Source organism: Panthera leo, chromosome D1, assembly GCF_018350215.1.
Source record: "Panthera leo isolate Ple1 chromosome D1, P.leo_Ple1_pat1.1, whole genome shotgun sequence".
Classification (NCBI taxonomy): Eukaryota; Metazoa; Chordata; class Mammalia; order Carnivora; family Felidae; genus Panthera; species Panthera leo.
Window position 1 is genome coordinate 65,448,608 of NC_056688.1, and position 22,902 is coordinate 65,471,509.

At 48.0% G+C, this 22,902-nt stretch overlaps 1 protein-coding gene across 6 annotated transcripts in view; it reads right to left on the reverse strand.

Annotated features, from left to right (window-relative positions):
- TRIM66 (tripartite motif containing 66) overlaps positions 1 to 22,902 on the reverse strand; it is a 54,983-nt gene that overhangs the window by 18,283 nt on the left and 13,798 nt on the right. For 4 of the 6 annotated variants that reach the window (XM_042904493.1, XM_042904495.1, XM_042904494.1 and 1 more), the window contains 8 exons: positions 10,859 to 10,962; positions 9,285 to 9,432; positions 8,277 to 8,409; positions 7,832 to 7,948; positions 6,423 to 6,537; positions 5,724 to 5,870; positions 3,441 to 3,558; positions 1,095 to 1,999 (listed from right to left, as the gene is read on the reverse strand). In XM_042904493.1, the coding sequence (XP_042760427.1) occupies positions 1,095 to 1,999; positions 3,441 to 3,558; positions 5,724 to 5,870; positions 6,423 to 6,537; positions 7,832 to 7,948; positions 8,277 to 8,409; positions 9,285 to 9,432; positions 10,859 to 10,962 (1,787 nt within the window). Of the gene's footprint in view, positions 1 to 1,094; positions 2,000 to 3,440; positions 3,559 to 5,723; positions 5,871 to 6,422; positions 6,538 to 7,831; positions 7,949 to 8,276; positions 8,410 to 9,284; positions 9,433 to 10,858; positions 10,963 to 16,426; positions 16,476 to 17,002; positions 17,678 to 22,902 lie in introns of those variants that run through there. The other 2 variants (XM_042904496.1, XM_042904497.1) reach the window with 2 other exon arrangements.

Below are 22,902 nucleotides of genomic sequence, written 5' to 3' on the forward strand. Positions count from 1 at the left end.
AGTGAACCCTAGACCTTTCTCTGCCATCATGAGGGTGGCTTCATATCTCCTCAAAGGAACTGAGCCTCAGAGGGAGACATCTGAAGCATGATCTGACGCTGTCAGTGCTAAAGCAGAAATGTGAGGCCTTATATTTCATAATAAAGTAAAAGTCCATAGAGCTGCTTTGAAGATACAAACGTGATTACAGAATTAAAGGACATACCACTGGGGAAAAAGTGAGAAAGGATGGGGAGAAGGGGCTGAAACAGGAAACTCCAGGAAAAAAAGAAAAGCACTAGTTAAGGATGAAGATGTGGAATGCAGCAAAGATCCCAGAGGTACAAATGTACCTCCTCAGTTGGCTCGTGACTGAGAGAAGACAGGAGCAGCATTCATCACTCCCCCAGGGAGAGAACGAGGCCTCTTCTGTGGAATTACAGTCAGCAGACCGGGATCCAAGCCTTCGCTCTGTCTGTTGCTCAATGTTTTATGATCTCTAGGCAAAGTGCTTGCCTTCTCTGACCCCCTCTTCTGAGCCTATAAGATACACATGGCAATGCCCACCTAACACTGTTGATAGGATAAATCGTATAGTATATATAAAACATACCCAGCTTAAGATATCTGAAGTAAATTTTAAGTCCACATCTGGGTAGTGTTAGAAAGCTGCTGCCCACTAGAATCAAAGGCATGCCCTCCCGCCGCTCCTGAAGCTCTCCCCTTTCACCTGAGATTCCTAAGTTCCCAGCCAGGGAAGTGGGAGGTTATAAAGATAAGAAACAGCCTCCCTTCTGTCCTGGCAATGGCAGGAGTCTAGCACAGCTCAGAAGATTCTATTAATGGACAAGGTCCCTAGCGTCATCTAGGAGGGCAGGGCTAAGCCAGGCCACTCTGGAGAGTATTGAGCCCAGATCTATGTTGGGGCAAAGTACTATGCTCTCTAGAGCTTTTCTGTGATGGGCAGGGGAACCCAGGGAGGACTTGAAATGTGAGGGCTGAGTTTAAGGCCACCCTAAGATGAAGAATGTGTGTTCCTGTGACTGGGGAGGCTGTGTTTGCCGAGCGATCCCAGGACAGGGAGGACATGTGTCCCAAGCCACCCTGAGGCTCACCTGCACGGCATCCTCCTGGCTCTGGGACTGGATGGGTGCTGGCTGCCTCACAATGTAGTTGATCTGCCCCACAATGGTTTGCTGAAGGTGCTGAGGAGATTTGGTCTGATTCAGCTGCAGGCTGGGCTGCTGAGCCTGAAGGAGAAGCTCCAGGTCCTTCTGCATCTCCTCCAGCTCAAATTTGTGGTGCATTATATCCATGTTCTGGGAGCAGGCAGGCCCAGGCGGGCTTCCATGCTGACTAGAAGCCAGGTGCTGGGATGGAGGTAGAGGTGGCGGCGGCGCCTGCTGGGGTGGGGGCGGCGGAGGTGGCAGAGGTGGCAGCTGCTGCTGTGGCTGCTGCTGAAAGTGGCTGAGCTTCAGCTTCTGGTGGTGGCCAAACTGGACTTGGATGGAGGGGGTCTGTAAGGGGGGCTGGGCATGGGCTCCTTGCTGAACATCCTGTGGGGGCACGATGCACACTGGCTGGGAAGTCAGCTGCTGCCCCGGCCGCTGAGACGAGTTCTCCTGCTCCACAGGGGACTGCGTTTCCAGCCAGGGCTGCATCAGTTTTGGTGGCTGAGGATTACAAGCCAGCTCTTTCTCCCTGGGCAGCAGGGCAGGGCACTGCAGAGACCCCAGTTGTTGGGATGCCATCTCAGGGGGTTGCCTGAAGCTGTGAGCTGAGTGTATGCCAGGTGGGGGGACCTGACCTTTGAGGGAGGGCGAGACTGGGGAGCAGTGGGAGCAGCACACAGATGGGGAACACAGTGCTGGAGACTGGAACTTATGTGAGGGGTGGCTGAGAGTCTCTTGCTGTGCCACTGGGGACTGATGGCTTTGATAAAAGGATGGCGGTCCCTGTAAGCCTCCATAAGCAGGAGTCTCTGCCCGGGACAGCTGTCCACCTTCAGTAGTTATACAGCCTGAAAATTCAGAATAGAGAATGTTTCCAAAGGGAATCTGCAGTTGTTCCCTGCTTGCCACTTCCTGCTCCCGGGACCAAAGGACATCAGTCAGTGGACCTGTACCAGGTGCAGAGATTAGAAAATTCAACCCCTGAACTCTAAGATTTGGTCTAGAATGCTGTCAGCAATGGAACCAATATGGACCTTTAGGGGCCAGGGACATTTGCGACATTAGCTCAGCTTTTACCAGATGCTCAGTCCTCACTCTGTATCCCGCTACAGAAACCATGGACTCCTTCAAATAGCACCCACTCCTTTTTAACACAGGCTCAGACCAAAAAAAAAAAAAAAAAAAAAAAAAAAAAAAGTCAACATTGGGGATGGGGAGGTAGTATGCTGGAGAGTAGCAAAGGAGAGAGAACTGACCCTGGGACAAATGAATAAGTCTCCAAATATAGGTCTGGGAGGCTGTGTTTTGGGCAAGTAGGATGGACAGAGTCGGAGAGCTCCAACACCAGGTCAGTAGCAGACACAAGCACTGTCCCGAGGTCCCAAGGCTTCGTGTATTAGTAGACAGTATATATGCCTAGCTCAATCTCGTGGCTTCCTCGCCTCATTGTTTTGATGAGGCTTGCTTAGGGAAGACCCAACAACTTGAGAGCCAGAGGTGTGTTCTATTCATCTCTGATCCCTCAGCACCCAGCATGGGGTGCTGGCCCACAGCAAGGGCCTGCCAAAGGTCTGCTGAATTAAATCAAAGTGGAGAGGGAAGCAAAGAATAAATCTAAATATTATGCTTCTGTCTGTCAAGTTCAAAAACCTTCTATAGAGGTTAACAACCCAGATGAAGGCAGCAGTTGGCCGTTAGCTTAACAAACCTACCATTGGGCCATCAACACAGGTACAACCTCAGGTTGTCTACATTCTGTCTAAAGACTCAATGCCAGAAAATCACTGCAGCAGGGAGGGCCATGGATTATCTGTTTCCATCTTGACTCCAAAGGAGGTGTGTGGACACTACCCCTCTCCTTCCCTCCTTCCCTCACCTTGTTGCTGATACCCATTTTGTGCCTACGCACACAAATACCCTTGTATGGCCACAGAGACAGAGGTTCACCTGAACTGCCATACAGCAGTCTGAAGAGCAGAGCCACTGTCTTGTTTCCTCTAGCAATGAAACCAAGGTAACAGGGACATTCATGCAGAATGGAAACCTCAGATTTCAACTGGTCCTGTTACAAAAGTCCTGCATTGCCATTGCTATTTAAGTTGTCCCCCTCCTCAACCCCACCTCACTCCCGCACACACAAAATGGTCTGCTGAGTGACTCCATGACCACTGGCAGTCTCAGGGAGTGCCTTCTCTTGGCATTAGGCTAACCTACCCAGTAAGCTAAGAAGATGCTCTCTATTCATTGTTAGCAATTATGTAAAAGCCCACAGGGTGGGCCCTGACTCACCAAGGGAAGCCAGTTGCTTGGTCCAGAAGTTAGGCTCCCAGGTGAATCTGATACTCCAAGGGGAGCCAGGATCTGTGTTACAGTTTGTCTCCAGCAATCGCTGCATCTGAAACACAATCTGACAACAGAGCCAAAGGTCATCTCTTTGGGCATCTTGCACCTGAACGACAACTCCCTCTCCCTCACTCTTCGACAGGGTGAAGGGCTCAAAGCCATAGGTCTTTAGCCTCAGGTCCCCCATACGCTCATTTCCTTGCACGTTGGTATCTTCACATCCCTTCCCCTGACCTTGTCCCCTCCCTGCCCCTACCAGCTCATCCCCTTCCTCTTATCCAGGTTTCCTGATCCCCTATACTTTTATCTTTCAGGCCTTGAATGGTCTATAATTCTCCCTCAGACATCACCTGCCTGGCAGCCCTCTCAAGAGTTGCATTCATTCTTCCATAACCTTGATTTGAAAGCCTACAAAGGCAGACATTCTCTGAGCTCCCACTGCTGTCCTTCCATCCATATGTAACACCCCATCCTAACAACTGCCCTCTTCCTCCCTCATCCCTTCCATCTATCCCCTATCATGAACTTTTCCATTTATCCAGGATTTTGGCAAGCATCCAACTCACCCTTGCCATCATCTAGTTAACCAATGCCTCAGTCAGCGTCTTGGCCTCTTCCTTCCTCTCTTTTGTGTCAATCACCTTCACCCCTCTTTTCAGGTCAGCCACCTCACCCAGACCTTTTCATCTTCTAGAGACCTTCATCTCTAGCAACTGGCCCCTGCTTTAACTAGCTCTCACTCTTTCTGAGCATGCTTGCTCCTCAACCTTACCGAACTCCCCAAGCCCTGTGCCATTGGTCCCTAGGGCCATTCCAGCTTCCCATCATTTTCAGTAACAGTATCACTAGCGCTTAACTCCCTCTGCATCACCACAGTCTATTAGCCTTACGTCGATTCAGACATCCCAAAGCCATGTTATCTGGGGCCACTTCAGTGATCACTAACCTCGGGGGCACCCTATAGTCCTTTTTCTTATCACTTCTTTTCTTGTTGGCTTCCTCTTCCACTGTCCTCGATGACTATCTAAAGTCCACACTTCTCTCCTCAATTCTACTTACCCAGTGCCTAATTCTCCTATTATCACCCCCTACTTCAGAAAGGACAAGAGACACAAAAGACAAACTTCCCCAAACTGGTACCATATGTACCTCCAACCTTAACTACAGTATACTGAGACCTTCCTGTTCTTCCTTCTCAGAGGGGTGCCCCTTCCATTTAGGGTCCACTGGTTCACTCTAGGTCCTATTTCTTCCTGCCTTCTCAGGATGCTCACTCCACCACACGTCTCCTTTCTCAATCATCAACCTCTTCTCCCAAAGAAACTTGCACAAATGCCTTCCACATTTAAAACAAAAAAAATCAATCCTCCAAACCCATCCCCTTCTCAAGCTACCTTATTTCCCCTCTTTTCACTTGTTTCTAATTCCTCCCCACCTCCCCTAAGGCCCCTCAGTCTAGCTTTTCACCCTCCTGTTTTGCTGGAATTTCTTTCAGAAGATCACCAGGGACCTCCTGATTCCCAAATCTCAAGGCTTCTCTTCACTACTCCTCTTTCACCTAGGTAGCGACAATAATGTGGACGACTTGAAATGTGAAACTGTTCATTTATGTGCACCACACCTTCCTATTTTTCATGCCATCTATGACTATTTCTTCTCACCGTCCTTTACTCTTCTTCCTTTGTCTATGCTGAAAATGATAGTATTGCCCTGGGTTCCAGATTTCTTGTCCTCTTCCTTCACACACTCTTCCGAGGTGATACCACCAAGATCCCAGTTACTCCTACATCTCTAGCCCCAACCCTGATTTTTCTTCTGACTTCCAGACCCGTCAAGCAAAACAGATTTTGGACATCTTTGAGATGCCCTGCAGGCACCTTAGATTCAACATATACAAATATAAACCCCACCAACTTCTTTCAAAATTCTTTCTCCTTCTTCTGGTCTTCACCATCCTCACAAGCCCAATACCTCAGTATCATCCTCGATGCTCCTTTCGTCTTAGCCCCCATTTAAACCCAAACAATTGTCTACGGGATGCCCAGAACACTGCTGGTGTCCGGGCTCATGTCTCAATCCATGACCTAACACAGGACTCCAGAATTTCCCACCTGAGTTGTCTGGAGGAAAGCAAGACCATTTTAGCACCTTGGCACTGTGGGGTTTGGTAAAAAGATGCTTATTCACTTACTAGCCCAAAGGCAGTGATTGATGAGTTGGAGCTCTTACCAGCTCTTTGCTGAACAGGAAAGGGACACTGGTTTTGCTGCAGACAGCCCAATTGATGAAGTTCTGCACATGTTCAAACTGGCGGTTGAGAACCATGATGCTCTGTAGCTGTTGCTCCAGCTTCCGCTTTCTCTCATTAGTAATGCCCTGCATATGTATGGACAAAGACAGAGTCCCTGATCCTGTTCTTGGACTTCAGTCCCCCTGTTTGGGGAGTCTGGTGGCCTGTGGATCGGTGTGACCCTGACAGGGTCAGATGAGACTGTGCCCCTGAGAGGACAACAGTAGGACAGAGGGGCACAGGAAGGGAGGGAGGAAGGTGGGTGGATTTTATAGTGCAAATATGAAATGGGTGATAAATGAACGAGGACATGAACAAATGCCTACATCTCTTGGGCATAACTTGTTTCATGATCCTCTCTTCCAAGGCGATAAGCGTGTATAGACCAGGAAGGCAGATGACTTAAAGCCTTATAGCATTGATGGGAGTTTGAACTGATTTTCCAGCCCCTAATGAGCCATCCTCCCCAAATTAGACTGGACATTTTAAGACATAGAGAACAGCAGAAAGCTATGGAAACTGCATATCTGAATTCCAGCCAAGGGGGCTCTAAGCCCTGGGACTAGCTTGATATGTGCCTGGTTTCTGACCCAGGGAGATCGCCAACCCAGCCATCTGATCCATCTGTCCACATATACCTCCAACTCCTCTATGAGCCCATTGGCCTGTTTGTTCAGCTCATTCATCAAAACCATCTTGGCCATTTTGATCTGGTTTTCCACCTTCCTGTGTTGATGCTTCACTTCAAAAATCCTATAAATAGAATGGGACATAGCATGATGAGCCCCTCCTCCAGGCCCATGATGACCTAGAGATAACAAAGAAAACAGCCAACAACTTAGAGGCTGCCTATGTAGATCAGGGCCCAGCAGGCACCAAATATAAAGAAATAAGAACCCTCCTCCACCACCCTACCCTTTGCACACGCAGCCCACTTGATCTAAGTGGGCCAATGGCCCAAAGTTCAACCAGGTTTTCTCTAGGTAAATATCAGGTCCACACTCAGGTCAACCCAGCAGCTCACTAGTTACACAGCAATGGAGACAGGACAGAAAGAGTGAGTATGAGTATGACATCGTGTAATCTGTTGTCTTAAAAAGGTGGATGCTCCACTAAACAATGCCATGCAGTAAAAAGAGCATGGGCAAGGACAGAAAGAAGACTAGTGGTTGCCAAGGGCTAGGGATGTTGGGGGGAATGGAGAGTAACTACTAATAATGTGTACTGGATTTCTTTGGGGAGTGATAAAATGTTCTAAAAGTAGATGGTAACAATGATTTACACAACTTGGAATATACTGAAAACCACTGAATTGTACATTTTAAAAGAACAATTTTATGGTATATAAACTATAGCTCAATAAAGTTGTTTTTAAAAAAAAAAAACACGGGCTTTGGAGTCACACATACCTAGCTTCCAAATCCAGCTCACTGACTAGCTGTGTGATCTCAGACAAGTCACCTAACCTCTCTGAACCTCAGTCTTCTCATTAGTACAATGGAGCTAATCCAACTCTAAGAATTGTAAGAATTGAACAAAATAATGCATGTATGATGTCCAACCCAGTGCCTGCCACATGATGAGCTCTTAGTGTCTACTAATTCCTCTTCCTACATTAAATATTAATGGTTCTATATCATTTGTAGATGTATATGGAAGACACTGGGAAAGGGATGATAAAGGGTAGATTTCCACTGAGTTACTGCACCCTCATGATAAACCCAGAATCTGCTTCGTGCCCTCATTCTCAAGTACCTACCCTGGCTATGTCTGTCATGGGCCACATTCAGGAGGCATGTGCCTAGGCTCAAACTCACACGGATCACCCTGACCTAGCTTGGTCCCATTTACCAAGTGATGGCCCAAAGCCCTTTCACTGGCCCTGAGACCTCTAAGTTCCAGGACATATGCCTTCTGGGACACATGCCCACATCTGCTTAACCTCATGTATTCTTCATAAGTACTACATCTGATAGCCTGATATCAACATCCAGGATGTCAAGAAACAGAGCATTTCCAGAATTGGCAAGGGGCTAGTCTGTGTTACCTGTCCTCAATTTGCTTTGCAGAGGTCTGTAGATTAGATTTCTTATGAGCCACCTGTGTAGTCACACTTTCCAGAAGCATCCTCTGGTTTTGCAAAACTTCTTCAAGATGTCTACACCTAAAGAAGGAGGCAGAGAAAAAGCTGAGGAGATCCGAGTATTCTTCTGAGCATGCCAGTCAAGCAAGAACCCCCACCATGTATTGTCTCAGCCAGGCCCATGGAAGCTGGGATTATTACATCTAGGGAAAGTCAGATATAGTGCAGAGTCTTAACCCTTCAGGTCTTCTCCAGAGAAGCCCCACGGCAAGAGCAGAGAAAAACTCCAGCCTCAGGGCTCCAGATTGGCGTAGGCAGAGAGACGATTTTGATGCATTGGGAGACCAGCACCAGCAAAGCAGAGTCCAGAACCCTCCCAGGCCCCCTTTGAGCAGCCAGCCATCCCTACCTATGTTCTTTGTGTTCCACCATGAGGCAGCTATGGCATGTTAGAACATCACAAGTCTCACAGAATAGCTTGAGCACTTCTTGTGTGTGTAGAGGACAGTACAAGGCGAAGTCCCCAGAACCACCAGTCACTCCTGCCAGAGAAGACAGAGAGAGTGGACTTCTCTTGCTCAGGAAGACTCTCAGTTAAGCTCCACTGAGCAGCCCTCAGCCCTCAGCCCTCAATGGACACAGGGGAGACACAGAACCTGGAGGAAAGGTGGTGAAGACAGGAGAGGCCTCTCTCTGGGCCAGTGAGGTTCCAGGAGCACAAGGAAGAATGTGAGCTTAGCCCAGCTGGATTTGCCCAGCTGTCCAGAAATCACACACCATCCAGCCCCAGGTATCTCACCACCTGCCAGAGGCTGAGGAAGGGGCCTGCTACTGCAGCACATGGACCTTCTGCAGAGTAATGGATCCTCTAAAATTCAACCTAAAGCTCTTCATTAACCAGGGTGCTGCTGCGGGGGCTATAGGCCAGGTCACAGACCATTAACTCTGGTTCATGTGGGTGTAACTAAGGTAAAACCCTTCCTACAGTTCAAGGACCTTGGGCAAAGACTGTCAAGGAGACTGTCATTGAAAACAAGTGGCAATGAATGGACCAATGGACAAGCCCTGATCCAGGCTGTTTAATTATGCAAGTAACTAAATAGAAGTGAGGCATGATTGTTCTACTTAGAGATGAAAGTAGGGAACTCGGCTAGCGCTCACAATAATTCAAGACTACTCTTCCCTGCACGTCTCACCCACACTCACCCCTCCCACCCCCAACAAAGAAGAGCCTAGCCATGAACTTGCACTGTGGCTGTGACTCTGGAGGAGACATTTTTCTTTTGGGAAAGGCTCTAAGACCACCTTTACCTTCACCCCAGTAGGGAGACAAGGTCAGAGAGCCACTCTCCAGAGGTTTTAGGGGCCAGAACTGCTTAAGGGCACGTGAGCCAGTGGGGGAAGCAGGGAGAGATACCTGGCGGGCCCTTCTGGGCCCGGGGAAAGAGCGGGCCCCCGGGGGCTGGGCCGTGCCGGTGCTCCTCTGTGCAGGAGCTGCACAGCCAGCGGTTGCAGTAGGTGCAGAGGATGTGTGCTGCCCTCTTCTCCTTGCACTCGGAGCAGTTCTGGAAGCAGAGAGGTCTGGAGTTACTGACAGCATCCTCAATTGGGCCTGCCTCCATGAGGGACTGGGGGCCTGTAGGGCTATTCTACTGATAGGGCAGTCAGTTTTGGAAAGCCACCTAGGAGTGACAGTGGTGGCTTGTGAAGGAAATCATCCTTTGTGACTAAAAGAATAGTGGCCACAGGGACTATTCCCCCAAGTCTCAAGCTGAAGATGAGGAGAAGGCAAAGATCTACTTCCCAGGCGACATAGCCTGCAGGGCATGGCAGACGGTTAATGGATGATGCTGTGAAAAAAGCACACAGCCAGTGTTAAGGAAGCACAGGGAGGTTTCCAGGAGCTCAGTCTAGGAGTTGCCAGGAAATATTTCATGAGGAAGTGACTTCTGATTGGATATGGAATGACAGGTAGAAGTTTCCCAAGCATGCAGGGGAGTAAAATGGGAGAATACAGGCAAAAGCGGGGAAGTTCAGCATGCCTGCAAAAAGGGAGAAGCCACAGATGTGGGAGTACACAGAAAGACAATCGATCATATACAGCCAAGAAAGAACAAATACAGACCAACTCTCAGAGCTGTGTTTCCACAACTGGGGCTTGCTGGACCCAAGAGAACCTAGTCCTCTCCTAGCCCAAAGGTTCATTGATTTGGTCAGCAAATATCTGGCAGGGTAATGTAAAAACATGTGTAAAAAAGATTTGTAAAAAAGTAGCCTGTCTGTGCCTGGATAATATAGGCCATCAAAATAATATGTATTCTGACAGCTTTGTACTCATACTGCCCTCTGACAAACCCACAGGGGGAAGGGGGGAAAAAAAGAAGAGAAATACAAGTGTTACTCATTAAACTATGAATTCCTTGAGAGTAGAGAACATGGATGTTTGTCTCCCTAGCACCCAGCACAGGGCCTGGCACATGTCAGACATTCACTAAAAATTCAATACAGGATCAAGTAAGTACACTGGCAAATGAAGAAAATGTAGTGCCAGGAATACCCCAGAGGAGAAAGGAACAGTAGGTGCCAGGCAGTAAGTGATGTAAAATTGCAGAAACTCAGAAAAAGAGGTATTAGTTGCTAAATATAGGCAAGATTGATTAACCCATTCAGCTGGTGTATAAGTTTCAACTGAGGGGAAGAAAAAAGGAAATAAAAGATCAGTACTAATATTTTTCAGTCAGAGCTGTAAGAGAGAGAAAAATAGCCCCATTTTACTTCCCCCAACTCAAATATTTTAATTCTCTTTAGATGGAGGGATGGATGGATGGATGGATGGATGGATGGATGGAAGGAAAGAAGGGAGGGAGGAAGATTAGGCAAATTGATGGAGGGGTAACAAGTCAGATGAAGTGATGGGTGAATAGATGAACTTACGGACAGGGGCCCCACAGATTTCTGAAAAGGATCAGTTGTTTTCTTGTCCTGACTTACCCTGGCCATCTTGGATTGCCCAGTAGAAAAGCACTGCAGAAAAAAACGCTCAGTTACATCCCTGGTGAGGTCCGCTTGCTTACACCCAGGACAGGAGATGAGCTCTGGGAAGGGGGCAAAAAAGCAGAGTCAGGGCAACATGGCAGATTATACATAAGGCCTAGACACAGGCTTTCTACTACACAACACCAAGGCATGTGTCAAAACCCCTCACGCCAAAATGACCTGTGTTTGATGTCATAGTCTGCACTTACCATCTAGGTTCTCTGGACATGACCACTCCTTTAGGGGCCGGCCCTACAGACCTCCTCACATCCACCTTCCTGACTTCCTCACAAGCCATGCTACCTGTTCTGCTTCTGATAACTGGGTGCCTTCCTGCTGCTCCCACTCCTCATTTCCCAGCTCTGAGACCCAACCTCCCATTATTGGCTAAGCTCCAGGGGGTCAGTTTATCCCAGGACACAGATCCAGCCACTAAGGTTACCACAGAGCAGAACTACTATAAAGATCTCAAAGCCAGAGCTTCTAGAAAGCTCTTCCCACAGAAAGCAAGGCCTCCCTGTCTGCTCATCTAGCAGATATTTTTCTCTTCTTACTGCCAATACCAATCAGTCTGCCCATGGGGCTCACAGAGATTTTGTGGGGCCTTCCCCACCTAGTCCATATTGCACGCCTACACAGACATATGTTTCACCTGGGTACACGAACATTTTGCCCTATCCCCTCTCCCAGGGAAATGTAAACATCTCCAACACTTTCCTCAGTATACGGGGTTCCCGAACTACATAAGCAACATAGACTGCCACCCTGGAGATTAGAGTGCTCTTTGGGCCCACCTCAAGAGCAGGAAGCTCACTGGGTGCAAGGAAATGCGGCTCCTGGGGAGGGCCAGGTTCCTGTGCCCAGGCATGAGGGCCACCTGGAAAGGGGTGGCTATGACAGAGAATGCAGCGGTACCACCATAGTATTTTCTGCCTCATATCATCGAAATGACACAATGGCAGTTGCTCTAGACCTGCAGTTAGACAAACTTACGTCTAAACACAAGGTTTACCACCCAGTGACCTTGGTTGGGCAAGTCACTTAATCTCACTTAGCTCCTCAGGGGTCCTGTTTCTTCACGTGTGAAATAGGAAGGGAAAATAAGAGTTGCAAGGTTTAAATTAAATAATACTTGAGAAAGCACCTGATCCTCCACAAACGTTGACTTTGAAATCAAAACATTTCTCATATCCCATTTATGGCAAGGCAATGACCTCAATTATCAACTCTCCCAAGTGATGGAAGTCAGATAGTCTGAGAGGTAGAGTGAAAAAATAACCATAAATTCTCCCCCCACCCCCACAACCCCCCTGCATCCATGCTCTAGCATGCAGTCTATTCTCCACCCTTTGAAGCTAGGCCACCTTCATCATGTACTCTGGCCAAAAGAAAGCCACAAAAGTGATGCTGAACCAGTTCTAAGCCTAGGCCTCGAGTGGCTTTGTATGATTTAGCTCTGCCCTCAGAACTCTAAGACTTCCACCTGAACAACCCCAGGTTAGATTGCTGGATGAAAGACTACGCAGACAGAGGCCTTGGTTCTCTCTAGTGCTCACTTGAAGCCGTCATAAACCAGTTAACCCCAAATGACTCACTGGCTGAATACAGACAAAGGAGTGAGCACAGTTGAGCCTAGCCAAGCCCAGCCAAGCCCCAAAGAACCAGCCAGAGGGTCCCAGCCCAAACTGCTGACCTATACAATCAGTATTTTTAAACTACTAAGTCTTGAGTGTCTTATAATGGAGCAAAAGCTAACTGATCTATCCTAGAAAAACCAAAATCCACCAAATCATGCAAAGTAATAATTCAATACTTGTCCTCCCCTTCCCCCCACTGAAGAGACACCCCCCCCCCCACACACACACACACCCCTCACAGAGCCATGGATCTGCAATTCCTAAGACATTCTCCTGCTTGTCAGGAACAGGGGCCAGAGGCAAAGAAGAATGTTCTTCATAGGTGTCATCATCCAGGGGAATTGGGTGACTGTCCCTCTCTTCCATTTGGCTCACCCTGAAGAGACTCCCCTTATCTACCCGCAGGTCAGAAACACTGCTCTAAATGTTGAAAATAATTTCCACAAGGCTTCTAACCCCCTGGTAACAGATGCCCAAACATTAATCTCATTAGCATCAAGGAAAAAAGGGAGAAACAACTGAATAGATCAGACAAGGCCTCATAGCACATCCTCTACTGCCCCTGGCCATAAATGCCAAAATCCTCATCTTGGTGCTCAAGATGGCCTTACTTCACTCTAATCTTATCTTCAGCTTCACCTGCCTCACACCCTGTGTCGTTGCTGGGGCAAATATCTCTGCTGTCTTCAGATTGTCAAAACTCTGTTTATGAGAGTGCTGTTCCCTCTCCCTGAAATACTCTTTCTTGCTCCCCTCCTTTTCAAATAAACTCCTATTCATCCTTTCAAACCTGTTCAAATGTTCTGCCTTTAAGAAGCAGGGTTGATTTCCCTCAGGATGAGTTAATTATTCCCTCTTCTGGGTTCCCACAGCACCCTGAACATCCTTCTAGTATGACAAATATCACATTGCATTTTAACTATCTGTTCATATGTCTGCATACAAAAATAATCCACAATTGGCACTAAAAGATATTGCATAATTTTTAGCAGATTGGACAATTATATTTCTTTGGGGTTTGGGTATCCCATGCGCATTCCTTGCACTCACAGCCACTGAAAGTAGTAAGAAGCCATCTGGAGGTTTTCAGGGTGATGAGAAAAAAGCCAGCCAGGATGATAAAGGAATCAGGTCTGATCTAGAGCTGTGAAAGACTGTGAATTGGGAGATGTGGGTTCCAGGTCTAGGGCTGGCACTATCTGTGTAACCTTAGGTAAGTGACCTCTTTCCCCTGAATCTTATTGTCTACATCCTTAATATGAGGGGAACAGGAACAGCAGGGAAGTGTGGATTATCCAACCCGCTTCCTCTGCCTAATGTACCCAAGCTCCAGAAATATTCCCCTGGGCAAGACTGGATGGGACAGATAGCCAAACAGTGACCTGCTGATCGTCTTTGTCAGCAAGTCAGGGGACAGGCTTATGGCTTAGGGGAGGCCTACATCTAAAAGTCATCCCATCTGACAAGGGGCTGCTGTGGCAGACAGCAGAGATGGAATACCACCACGGCATTGGTACAAGCAGGCCCCAGGGAGGCTGTGGGGCCCAGAGTGGACACAGAGGACATGTGCTCTCTTTGGGTCATGACATCTTTGTCCAGAAATTCTTATCTTCCTTCAGAAGGCCCCTAGCCCCCATCAAGCTGTGTTAACCTTGAGCTTTTGTTTCAAGGGGGTTCCCCATTCTTCAGTGCGAATCCCAAAATAAAGTTTTATTTTAGACAACTATAATACATGAACCCGTAGGGCTACAGATGTATATACAAAATAACCAAACATCTGCTTATAATATTTAACATTTAATGTTTAATATTTAGTCATCAATACATATTTAAATCACATATTGCACAAAATATTTAGATATGTTTCTTTTTTTCTATCAGGATTATTCAAGCCTTAAGCTTTTATTTCATACACAGAAACATCAATTCTGAGCAATGCAGAGCCAGGGCCCAAAGGCCACACACCACCATCCCTAGAGGAAGTGGGGTTCCTGCCTCCCGAATGAAGAAGTCACAGGCCCCAGAGGTTCTTCTGGGGACCTACGAGCCTGGGAGAGAAGTTCTGAAAGTGGAAGGCGTTCAGTCCACCTGTCATAAGAATGAGCACTCCCGTCCCTGGGGTGGATCATTCTTTTACCACCACTCCCTGCACGAGACACTTTATGCATGTTATCTCATTTAATCATCAAACCACCTCTGAGAGGCAGACATTATCCCCATTTCATAGCTGGGGAGACTGAGGCTCTAAGAAGTTGTCATCTGGCAAAGATCATATGAAACAGGAGCAGAGCCATGATTGGAAATCAAGTCTCTCTGCCTCTAAAATCCACCCCTTTCCAGAGCACCTGGACGGCTCAGTCAGTAAAGCATCCAACTTTGGCTCAGGTCATGATCTCGCGGTCCATGAGTTTGAGCCCCGCATCTGGCTCTGTGCTGACAGCTCAGAGCCTGGAGCCTGCTTCAGATTTTATGTCTCCCTCTCTCTCTGCCCCTCCCTGATTGCACTCTGTCTCCCTTTCTCAAAAATAAACATTAAAAAAATTAAAATCCACCCCTTTCCATTATGCTATATCTCTCTAATTCAAATGTAAACAAGGTAATTTTATTTTAATTAGATAATTTTATTATAAGTAAAACATGCCATAATAATGATCAGACTCTAATTATGACCTGGACCCAGCTTTGGATTATGGGAATCCAGAAGGAAGGAGCTGGGAAGCCAGCCCCATCTGTGTTTAAAGTTTTATAAAATAGACTCCTTGAGAAAAGGCAGGCGAGGAAGAGTTTTTCTGCGTGGTAATAAATCTGGGGACAGTTTCATATTATAGAACCAGTGGTTCTCGAACTTTGTTACATATTTGAATCCTGTGGGGCACTTTAAACATCCTGATGTCCATTCCATATCAATTAAATCAGAGTTTTAGGAGGTGGAATCCAGGCATAAATATTTGTTAAAATTCCCCAGGTGATTACAACATACAACCATGTTTGAGAACCAGCACCTTAGAGAGAGCCTCTCCTGCCCCTGTGCCTAAGTCTGATAGCTCTTTCCCCACACCATGCGGCTGAGGAAGGCAGGATCGGCCAGTTTTAAAGAGGCTCCACAAAGTTAGGAAACATTTTGAACGTGGAGGTGATGTATTTTCCCTCTGGCAAGGAAGAGAAAAGGGCACGTTCCCACCAGACAGCAGGTGTCCTGATACGTGGGTACCCTGGGGACAAGCAGTGAGCTGGAAGACACCTCCTGCCCCCCCCCCAACTCCCAGCTCCACTGAAGGACCCAGAAGCAGACTTAGGGTGCTGCCTGAGCTTTGGCACTACAAGCATGGCTGCTGGGACCTAGGGTGCGCTGTGCTCCGGACTGAGTGAGGCAGCAAGGGACAGGAGTCAAGACTGGGTAGTCCACCCTTCAGACGTGAACAGCAGGGCCAAGCAACCTGAGCACCAGGGGGTTATGGTGGGAGAGATATCCCAGGGAGGTCTCAAGAAAGCTAGTATTGGGTCAGCTCAGCCCACCAGGTAGGGGCACAAAAACCCCCGTCACATAAGCCTGAGCCTGGTGCCAAGAAACTCACCGAGGGTTAAGAAGCCCTTCATTCTATAGCTTTTGTCCAGGGCTCCAAGGAACTTTACAGCTGGAGCCCAAGCTCGGACTCCCAACAGAGCAGTGACAACCTCTGAGGCAGCCTGATGCTCTCCTGCCAGTTCTCACCTGTAGAACCAAAGCTGGACAGACCTAGCTCTGCACTGTTCAAGTAGCCAATTCCCTCACCATACAGATGGTGACATGGAGGCCAGAGAGAGGGAGGGACTTACCTGAAAACCACAGAGCCCTTGTAAAATGTAGGTGCTGCCTTGAACCACTGGGCAGTCCTTGATTACCTACCTCTGTATCCACAAGTAAGACATTCTACTCCATAAGCCTCTGCCAATCACTAGGCAAGGAGAGAAAAACTACTCTGTGGTAGTATCCTCTGGCATGTTGGCCATCCTCACTCCTGCCCTCCCACCAGAGGGGAGCCCCAGGGTACAAGGCATCAGCTAAGCCCCCCACAACACAAGCCCCAGCAGCCTTCCTCCAGCCCATAACTCAAAGCAGCAACCCCCTCTAGAAATACATTGCACCCATTCCCAAGATGCCCAGTCCCTGCTAGAAAGGCAAATCTTAAGGTAACTGCTGCTCCTGCCCCTGGCTGCCAGCAGGCTTACCTGAGGCTCTGTTGCCCTGTGATTAGAGCAACACCTGGGAGAGAAGTCAGAAGAGCGACAGGTGAGACCACCACAGGTCCCAGAGGACAGTGTTTACCAAGTGCCCAGGAACACCCACCCTGCGTGCTGCAGCCAGCTGGGCTGCAGGGCCTAACCCTTGGGGAAATGGGCACTGGGTAGGGGAAGGGGAACACCCTGGGTCCTCTCCTTTCTCTGATACATCCTCAGCCAGGGCTGCATTTCTCCAGCTCACCTGAGATGCTCCTGCAAGAAAAGGTTGGTTGACTCCTCCTGTTCCTGTTTATCTCGAAGGCTCTGCAGCAATTTCCCAAACTGAACAGCAAGAGGGAGACCTCAAAGAGGCGACTCTCTTCCTAGCTGCATCTCCTTCCTAATCCTCTGGGTGCCTTGGAATAGAAGCTCAGAAGGAAGAAAACGAGATTTTCAACTTTCAGGAACTAGCTCTGTCGCCCTCTGCACAGCTCGGGAGGCCATCACTCTCAGCCTTTTAGGATTCGATCCAAAAATCCTTCAGCCCTCCATGTTCCCCAAAATGACAGTGCTCATGTATGGCTGGAATCTGCCCCGATCCGGCAGCTCATTTAAATAGAGCTCATCACAACAACAGTGTTGGTGGAGAAGTGAGTAGCTGCAGGGCCCTGGGGACCCCCTGTTTATACGTAGGAAGAATGATGCAATCTGGGTATCAAAATAGCAATCCAGAATGGAATAACAGGCTCACGCAGCAGCGGTGCCTGCACAACCAGAGCTCAAGTTGACACACTCTGTCAGCCCCACACTGCTGCAGCACGCAGATGCCAGGCACACACTCTCACCGCATCCTTTTAAAAATCAGCAGGAGCCCGAGATATCCCTCCATGCCCCCGGCACTGAAGGAGGGTGTGGGGGGGAGGCCTTCGACAGACATTAAAATCTATCTCCTACACACTCACCTGCTCCTGCCACTTCACCTGAAGTCCTTATCCTGTGACGTCACAGTCAGTTGCCATAGTGACCAATTGTCCGTCACAAGTGGAGGATTAGGACTTCAGAAGGGGAAGACACACATTTATGATGCATAAAGGTCCTGGGAGGTGTCCCTTGGCAGCTAACTCTAACCCCCCCAGGGAGATACAGTCAAACACAAGCAGGGAGAAAAAAGGGAAGGAAAAGCAGGGTCGAGTTAGAGGAAAGACATTAGGATGAGGCAAGACTACAAGCACAAAATAATTGCAAAAACACAGAGCACAGGAAAATTTTAAAAGCACAGATGGGAAGTGGCAGGGAATAAGCTTGGAAAGACTGGTAGGAGAAGCTCCTGAAGGACCCTGAATGCTAGGCTAAGGAGCTTCACCTTTATCCTAAAAGCAAAGGCTCTGGAGAGTGACAAAGCTGGGCTTTATGATTATCCTGATGAACTGGAGATGGGGCACAGGGAGAAGCCTTGTCCAGTTTAGCACTGATGGGACCCTGAACAAGGGTAGAAATGGAAAGAAAGGGACAGAAGTGTTTCAAAGAGAACCAATAAGGCATAACCAAAATAAGATGTTGGAAGGAGTGGTGGTGTGTGAAGAAAAAGGGGTCAAATGGATGGGCTGTCATAAACAGAGATAAGAGGGAGTAAGAGGGTACTTGCCAAATCCCATCTTATGTGGGCCCCACTTTCTCTGGTATCCATAGCCTCTCTGGGTCAGGCTTCATTCTGCTTTGCTGGACCAGTGATTCACAAATCTTGAGGGTTTGTTAGAAAACCTGAATCTGCCAAATCTAGATCTCTTGTATGTGGGTGTGGGACCAAGAATCTATATTTTTGGTGAGTAACCCAAGTAATTCTTAGGCATTTGAGGACCAGTAATCTGGAACCAATGGCCAGGACAACTAAAGTAGCCTCCTAGCAGGGCTTTCTGCATCTAGTCTTGTCTCCTCCAATCATTCTTCTCACTGAACCAGAATAACTTTTTAAAAATACGTATTTGATCGTATTCATTGACCAAAGTATCCAGTGTCTCCCCACTGCCTAGAGCTTAAATTGGTCAAGACCCTTCATAATGTGGCCTCAAATTTCCATTCCAGAGTTCTCACTTCTCTCCTTCAAACAATCCTATATTGCAGCCAAAATTAACTCCCTCCTTTGCCTCCTCCCCTTTTCTCCATGCCTCATCCTAACACTATTCCCTACCTGAAATTTCCTTCCATACTTTCCTGGGCCTGCCTGGCTCCTATACGGATATTCCTACTTGATGTCACTCACAGGTTCAAATCCATCCAATTTCCCCAGGCAGAGACTAAAACAGGGGTCAGAAAACCACAGGTTGCCTGTTTTTGTAAGTAAAAATTTACTGGAACACGGTCATGCCCATCCATTCCCATATTGTCTGTGCTGCAGTGGCAGAATTAAGTAGCGGTAACAGAGCCTATATGACCCACAAAACCAAATATATTTACCATCTAGCCCTTTACAGAAAAAGTATGCTGGCCCCTGGCCTAAAGCAACAGCTACTTAAATTGTTCTAACCTCACCCTTTACAAAGTGCTCAATTCCAGTAATGGGGTCCTGCTTATTCCCAAGTTAACCTCCACCCTGTGTCCTCTAAGTTATGATAACTGGGTCACATTTGAGCCAACCTTCAGTTTGGGGTAAGATGTTACTAACAAGAAAAGGGCACTTCAGGAGGAGGGAACATCATACACAGAGGATTACAGATGTCAAAATGTGAGGCCTCTAGGGGAAAGATTCATAAAGCTGGCTCATGCAGGAGGAGTGACAGAGATGAGGCTCTAAAATTAGCTTGGAGTCAGATTGGGAAGAGCCTTGAAGGCCATGCTAAGTTTCTGTTCTGAACTGTAAGCAACTGAGAGCCTTTTAGATAGCTCAAAATGCAAGCCCACAATAGAAGAGAGTGGTCAGGGTTGAGGCTAGAGGATTTAGGAACATAATGCACAGAGGCAATAGGTAAAGTGAGGTTAGGCAAGGACAGCCAGAGAGTGTGGGGCACAGCCAGGTGGCGGATCTAAGCTAGAGTCAGAAACTGGGCATGAGAGCTAGGTGATAGGCTGAGGAGATAGATGGTCCACAGCTTTCAGAGCCCATGCTCCAAGGGGACCACCTGACTGAAACAAGCTTTCGGTGCCAAGAAAGAACCCAGAACAGAATGCAGAAGATACAAGTGGGAGGAATCTGGGCTCATCTCATCTGATAGATTGGCACCTCTATATCCTTCCCTTCAAATCTCAAGAGTCAGTCCAAGGCCTTCAGTGACACTCCATGCAAAGCCACTGTCTCCATCTCCAACTGGGCCTGGACAGAGAGACAGTGGAAGAACAAAGGGCAGCAGGCTACTCTAGGTCTGCAGTTCCTACTGGCCCTCAAGCCCGGGCAAACCCTGGATTGGCAGGCAAAGGAAATGAATTTTCTTTCTGGCTCTGTAACAACTATGGCATTCAGCAGGATTCTAATGCTTTCTGGACTCCTGATGCCCCATTTATTCAGTGAGGGATTAGAGATAAGCTCCAAGGGTCTTTCCTGCTCTTTAGCCTCCACAGCAGTCAACCATGGCTGGTCCCCCTTGAATGAGAGAGCTCCAGCAGACAAGGGTCACCTCCAAGACCCTATCCATCAATCACAACCACCTTGAACTCCCTCCCTCAGCAAATCTGCTCTAGCTATATCCTCCCAAGCAGTGTCGGCAGCAGCCAGCATATCCCCGAGAATACAGCCTGCCTCCTTCCTATTACCAAGGGAATTGCTCTCCCAGTAACGGGTACTGTTCTGAGGTGCTGGTGCTACTCCCAGGGCCCTGGAGAGCCAATTAAGGTGAGGAAACTGTTCATGAACTAAAAAGTCATCCCACTGATAGGGCTCCGGAGCTCCAGCTTCTGCACCTGCTGCACACTCAGCTCAGCCCAGCTCAGCTGGCTACCCTCCACCTAGGAGACTTGGGTCACTGCCCAAAACAGACCCCACAATGGTTGGGGACACAGTTCAGTACCTGGACTGGCCAAACAACTCTGCCTTCCAGGCTCCTATAGCTGAGATCTCACCCCTGCTGCCTCCCACTCTCACCCCAGGCCATTAAGAGCCCCTCCAGCTGAGCTCTCATTAAGATCATCATTTCCTTCTCTGACTCTGAGGTTGTAGCATGTTGCATCAGTTCCCTCTCTTTGGATCTTCCCAAAGTCCCAAGACCTGCCCACCAAGGGACAGAGATTGCTCCCCTTTTCAGCAACTGTAGTTTACAAGGGATGTGCTGTCACCCATCACTAGCTTTGGGAAGCATGAGGCTATCGTGGTTATTTGGTGTTCTTAGAGCTCTTCAAGTCCAGCCCTGAAAGCCAGAGAAGACCTGGGATTGCCCAATTAGTGCTGGAGTCCAGACTGAGCTCCAAAGGCCATGACTTCCATACCAGGGTTCTGCTCACATCTCACCAATCACCCACATTGATAACAGGAAAAGTAAAATACTAAACAAGTAGATTCTAAAACTTAGAAATCAGAATCAAGGTCTCTCAGCTAGGATTTGCCTTTTAGTAGATTTGAAAAGAAAGAACAATGTTCCTTTTACTTACCTGGGGAAGGAAATATCCAATTAATTGCCTTTCTTCCCTAAAATAACAAATAGAGCTACAGGAGTCCTGAGAATTTTGAAGACACATGGTAAATGTCAGTTTCAGGCCCAACAGCTCCCTTCAGAGCTTGCTACATCTTAAAGTATCACTTTGTGACTCAATGGCTAACTTCACAGATAGAGTTTGACCTGGGACCATTTTCAATTAGGCTTAAAGGCAAATAGTCCCAAATGGATATTCTCATTGGCTGAGTAAATCCACTTCCAATATCCAGCCTTTCTGCACAGAGACTTCAGCTCCAGTCATCCCACTGCATGGCTAAGCCATTGTGTGCTCAGCACAGAGCTGCCTTTGCTCTGGTCCCCATCACTACCTTTTGAAGACTTTGCCCAGCTGGTCTCCTTAGAGGCAGAGACCTAATGTAGACACACTTCCCACTGTGCTGGAGTTGCTGGGGGGGGGGGGGGGGGGGGGGAGGGGGACGGGGGGGGGAGGGGGACGGGGAGGGGAGGGAATCTCAGCTAAGCTGTGGCCTCATTAAAGATGTGCACCTGATGACTCAGGCTGCAGCATTGGTTCTTTCCTCAAAGATTTTCCGCAGAGTCTCCATCAGTTCAGTGATTCCGGGTGAAATCTTTCCCAGAGCGAAGTGCTACAGTGCAGATCACAAGCTTTGAAGACAGGTTTGACCTGAGCTGACATTTAGCAGTTGTTTTGGACCTTAGACCTTACATATTCACAATCCCCAGGTTTTTCATCTGTAAAATGGGAATGCCTAATTATAGGGTGATTGCAAAGTTTAGAAAAGATAATACAGGCACAAGTACCTACTGCAGTCTCTGCCAACTAGCAGGTGCTTGAAAAATATATGTGCACCTTGCAACTTGAGAAGTAGAAAGGGGCAGTGTCACAAGTGAAACAGTCTTCCTTCCAGGTAAGAGCCATGGGAGATCTCTGTGAATCCAGTGATTAAATCATTCGATCAATAAATATTCACCTGAGCCCCCATCCTGTGTCAGGTTCTGTGTTGGGCTGTGGAGTTGTAGAGTTGAAAGACTCGGTCCAGTTGAATAAGATGCCCACCTCATGTCCTCCCCAGTGCCGAGTACCAGTGCAGAAGTGCAGGCATGGGAAGGCTCCACCGAGGGACTGGAGTTGGAAACCAGCTGGCCAGAACCCGAGCCCAGGCACACAGCCGATGCAACACAGCAATGCTCAGCTCTGCCCAGCAACTAGCAGAACTAGATTTATGGAAAATGACATATCCCCATTCACTGTTGGCATATGGCTGGAGGCACTGATGCACCCTATTTATTCTTCAGCCTCTACTCACCTCCTCTCTACCTGCTTCCACATTTTACTTTTGAAAACTCCAGATTGACAGCAATACAATAAGCATTTTAGCAAGTCTGTGCCCCTACTCTGCTGGACAAAGTGGAAGTGCTTAAAGCTCTTTCCAAAGAACCAGACTCCCAGAGCATGGCTTCTCAAATTATGGACCAGAAATCAAGTTCAGGTATTGGGTCTCTCACTAGACTTACCAGAGAGAGAGGACAGCTCTCCTTTTCATGAAGCAGCTCATTTGGG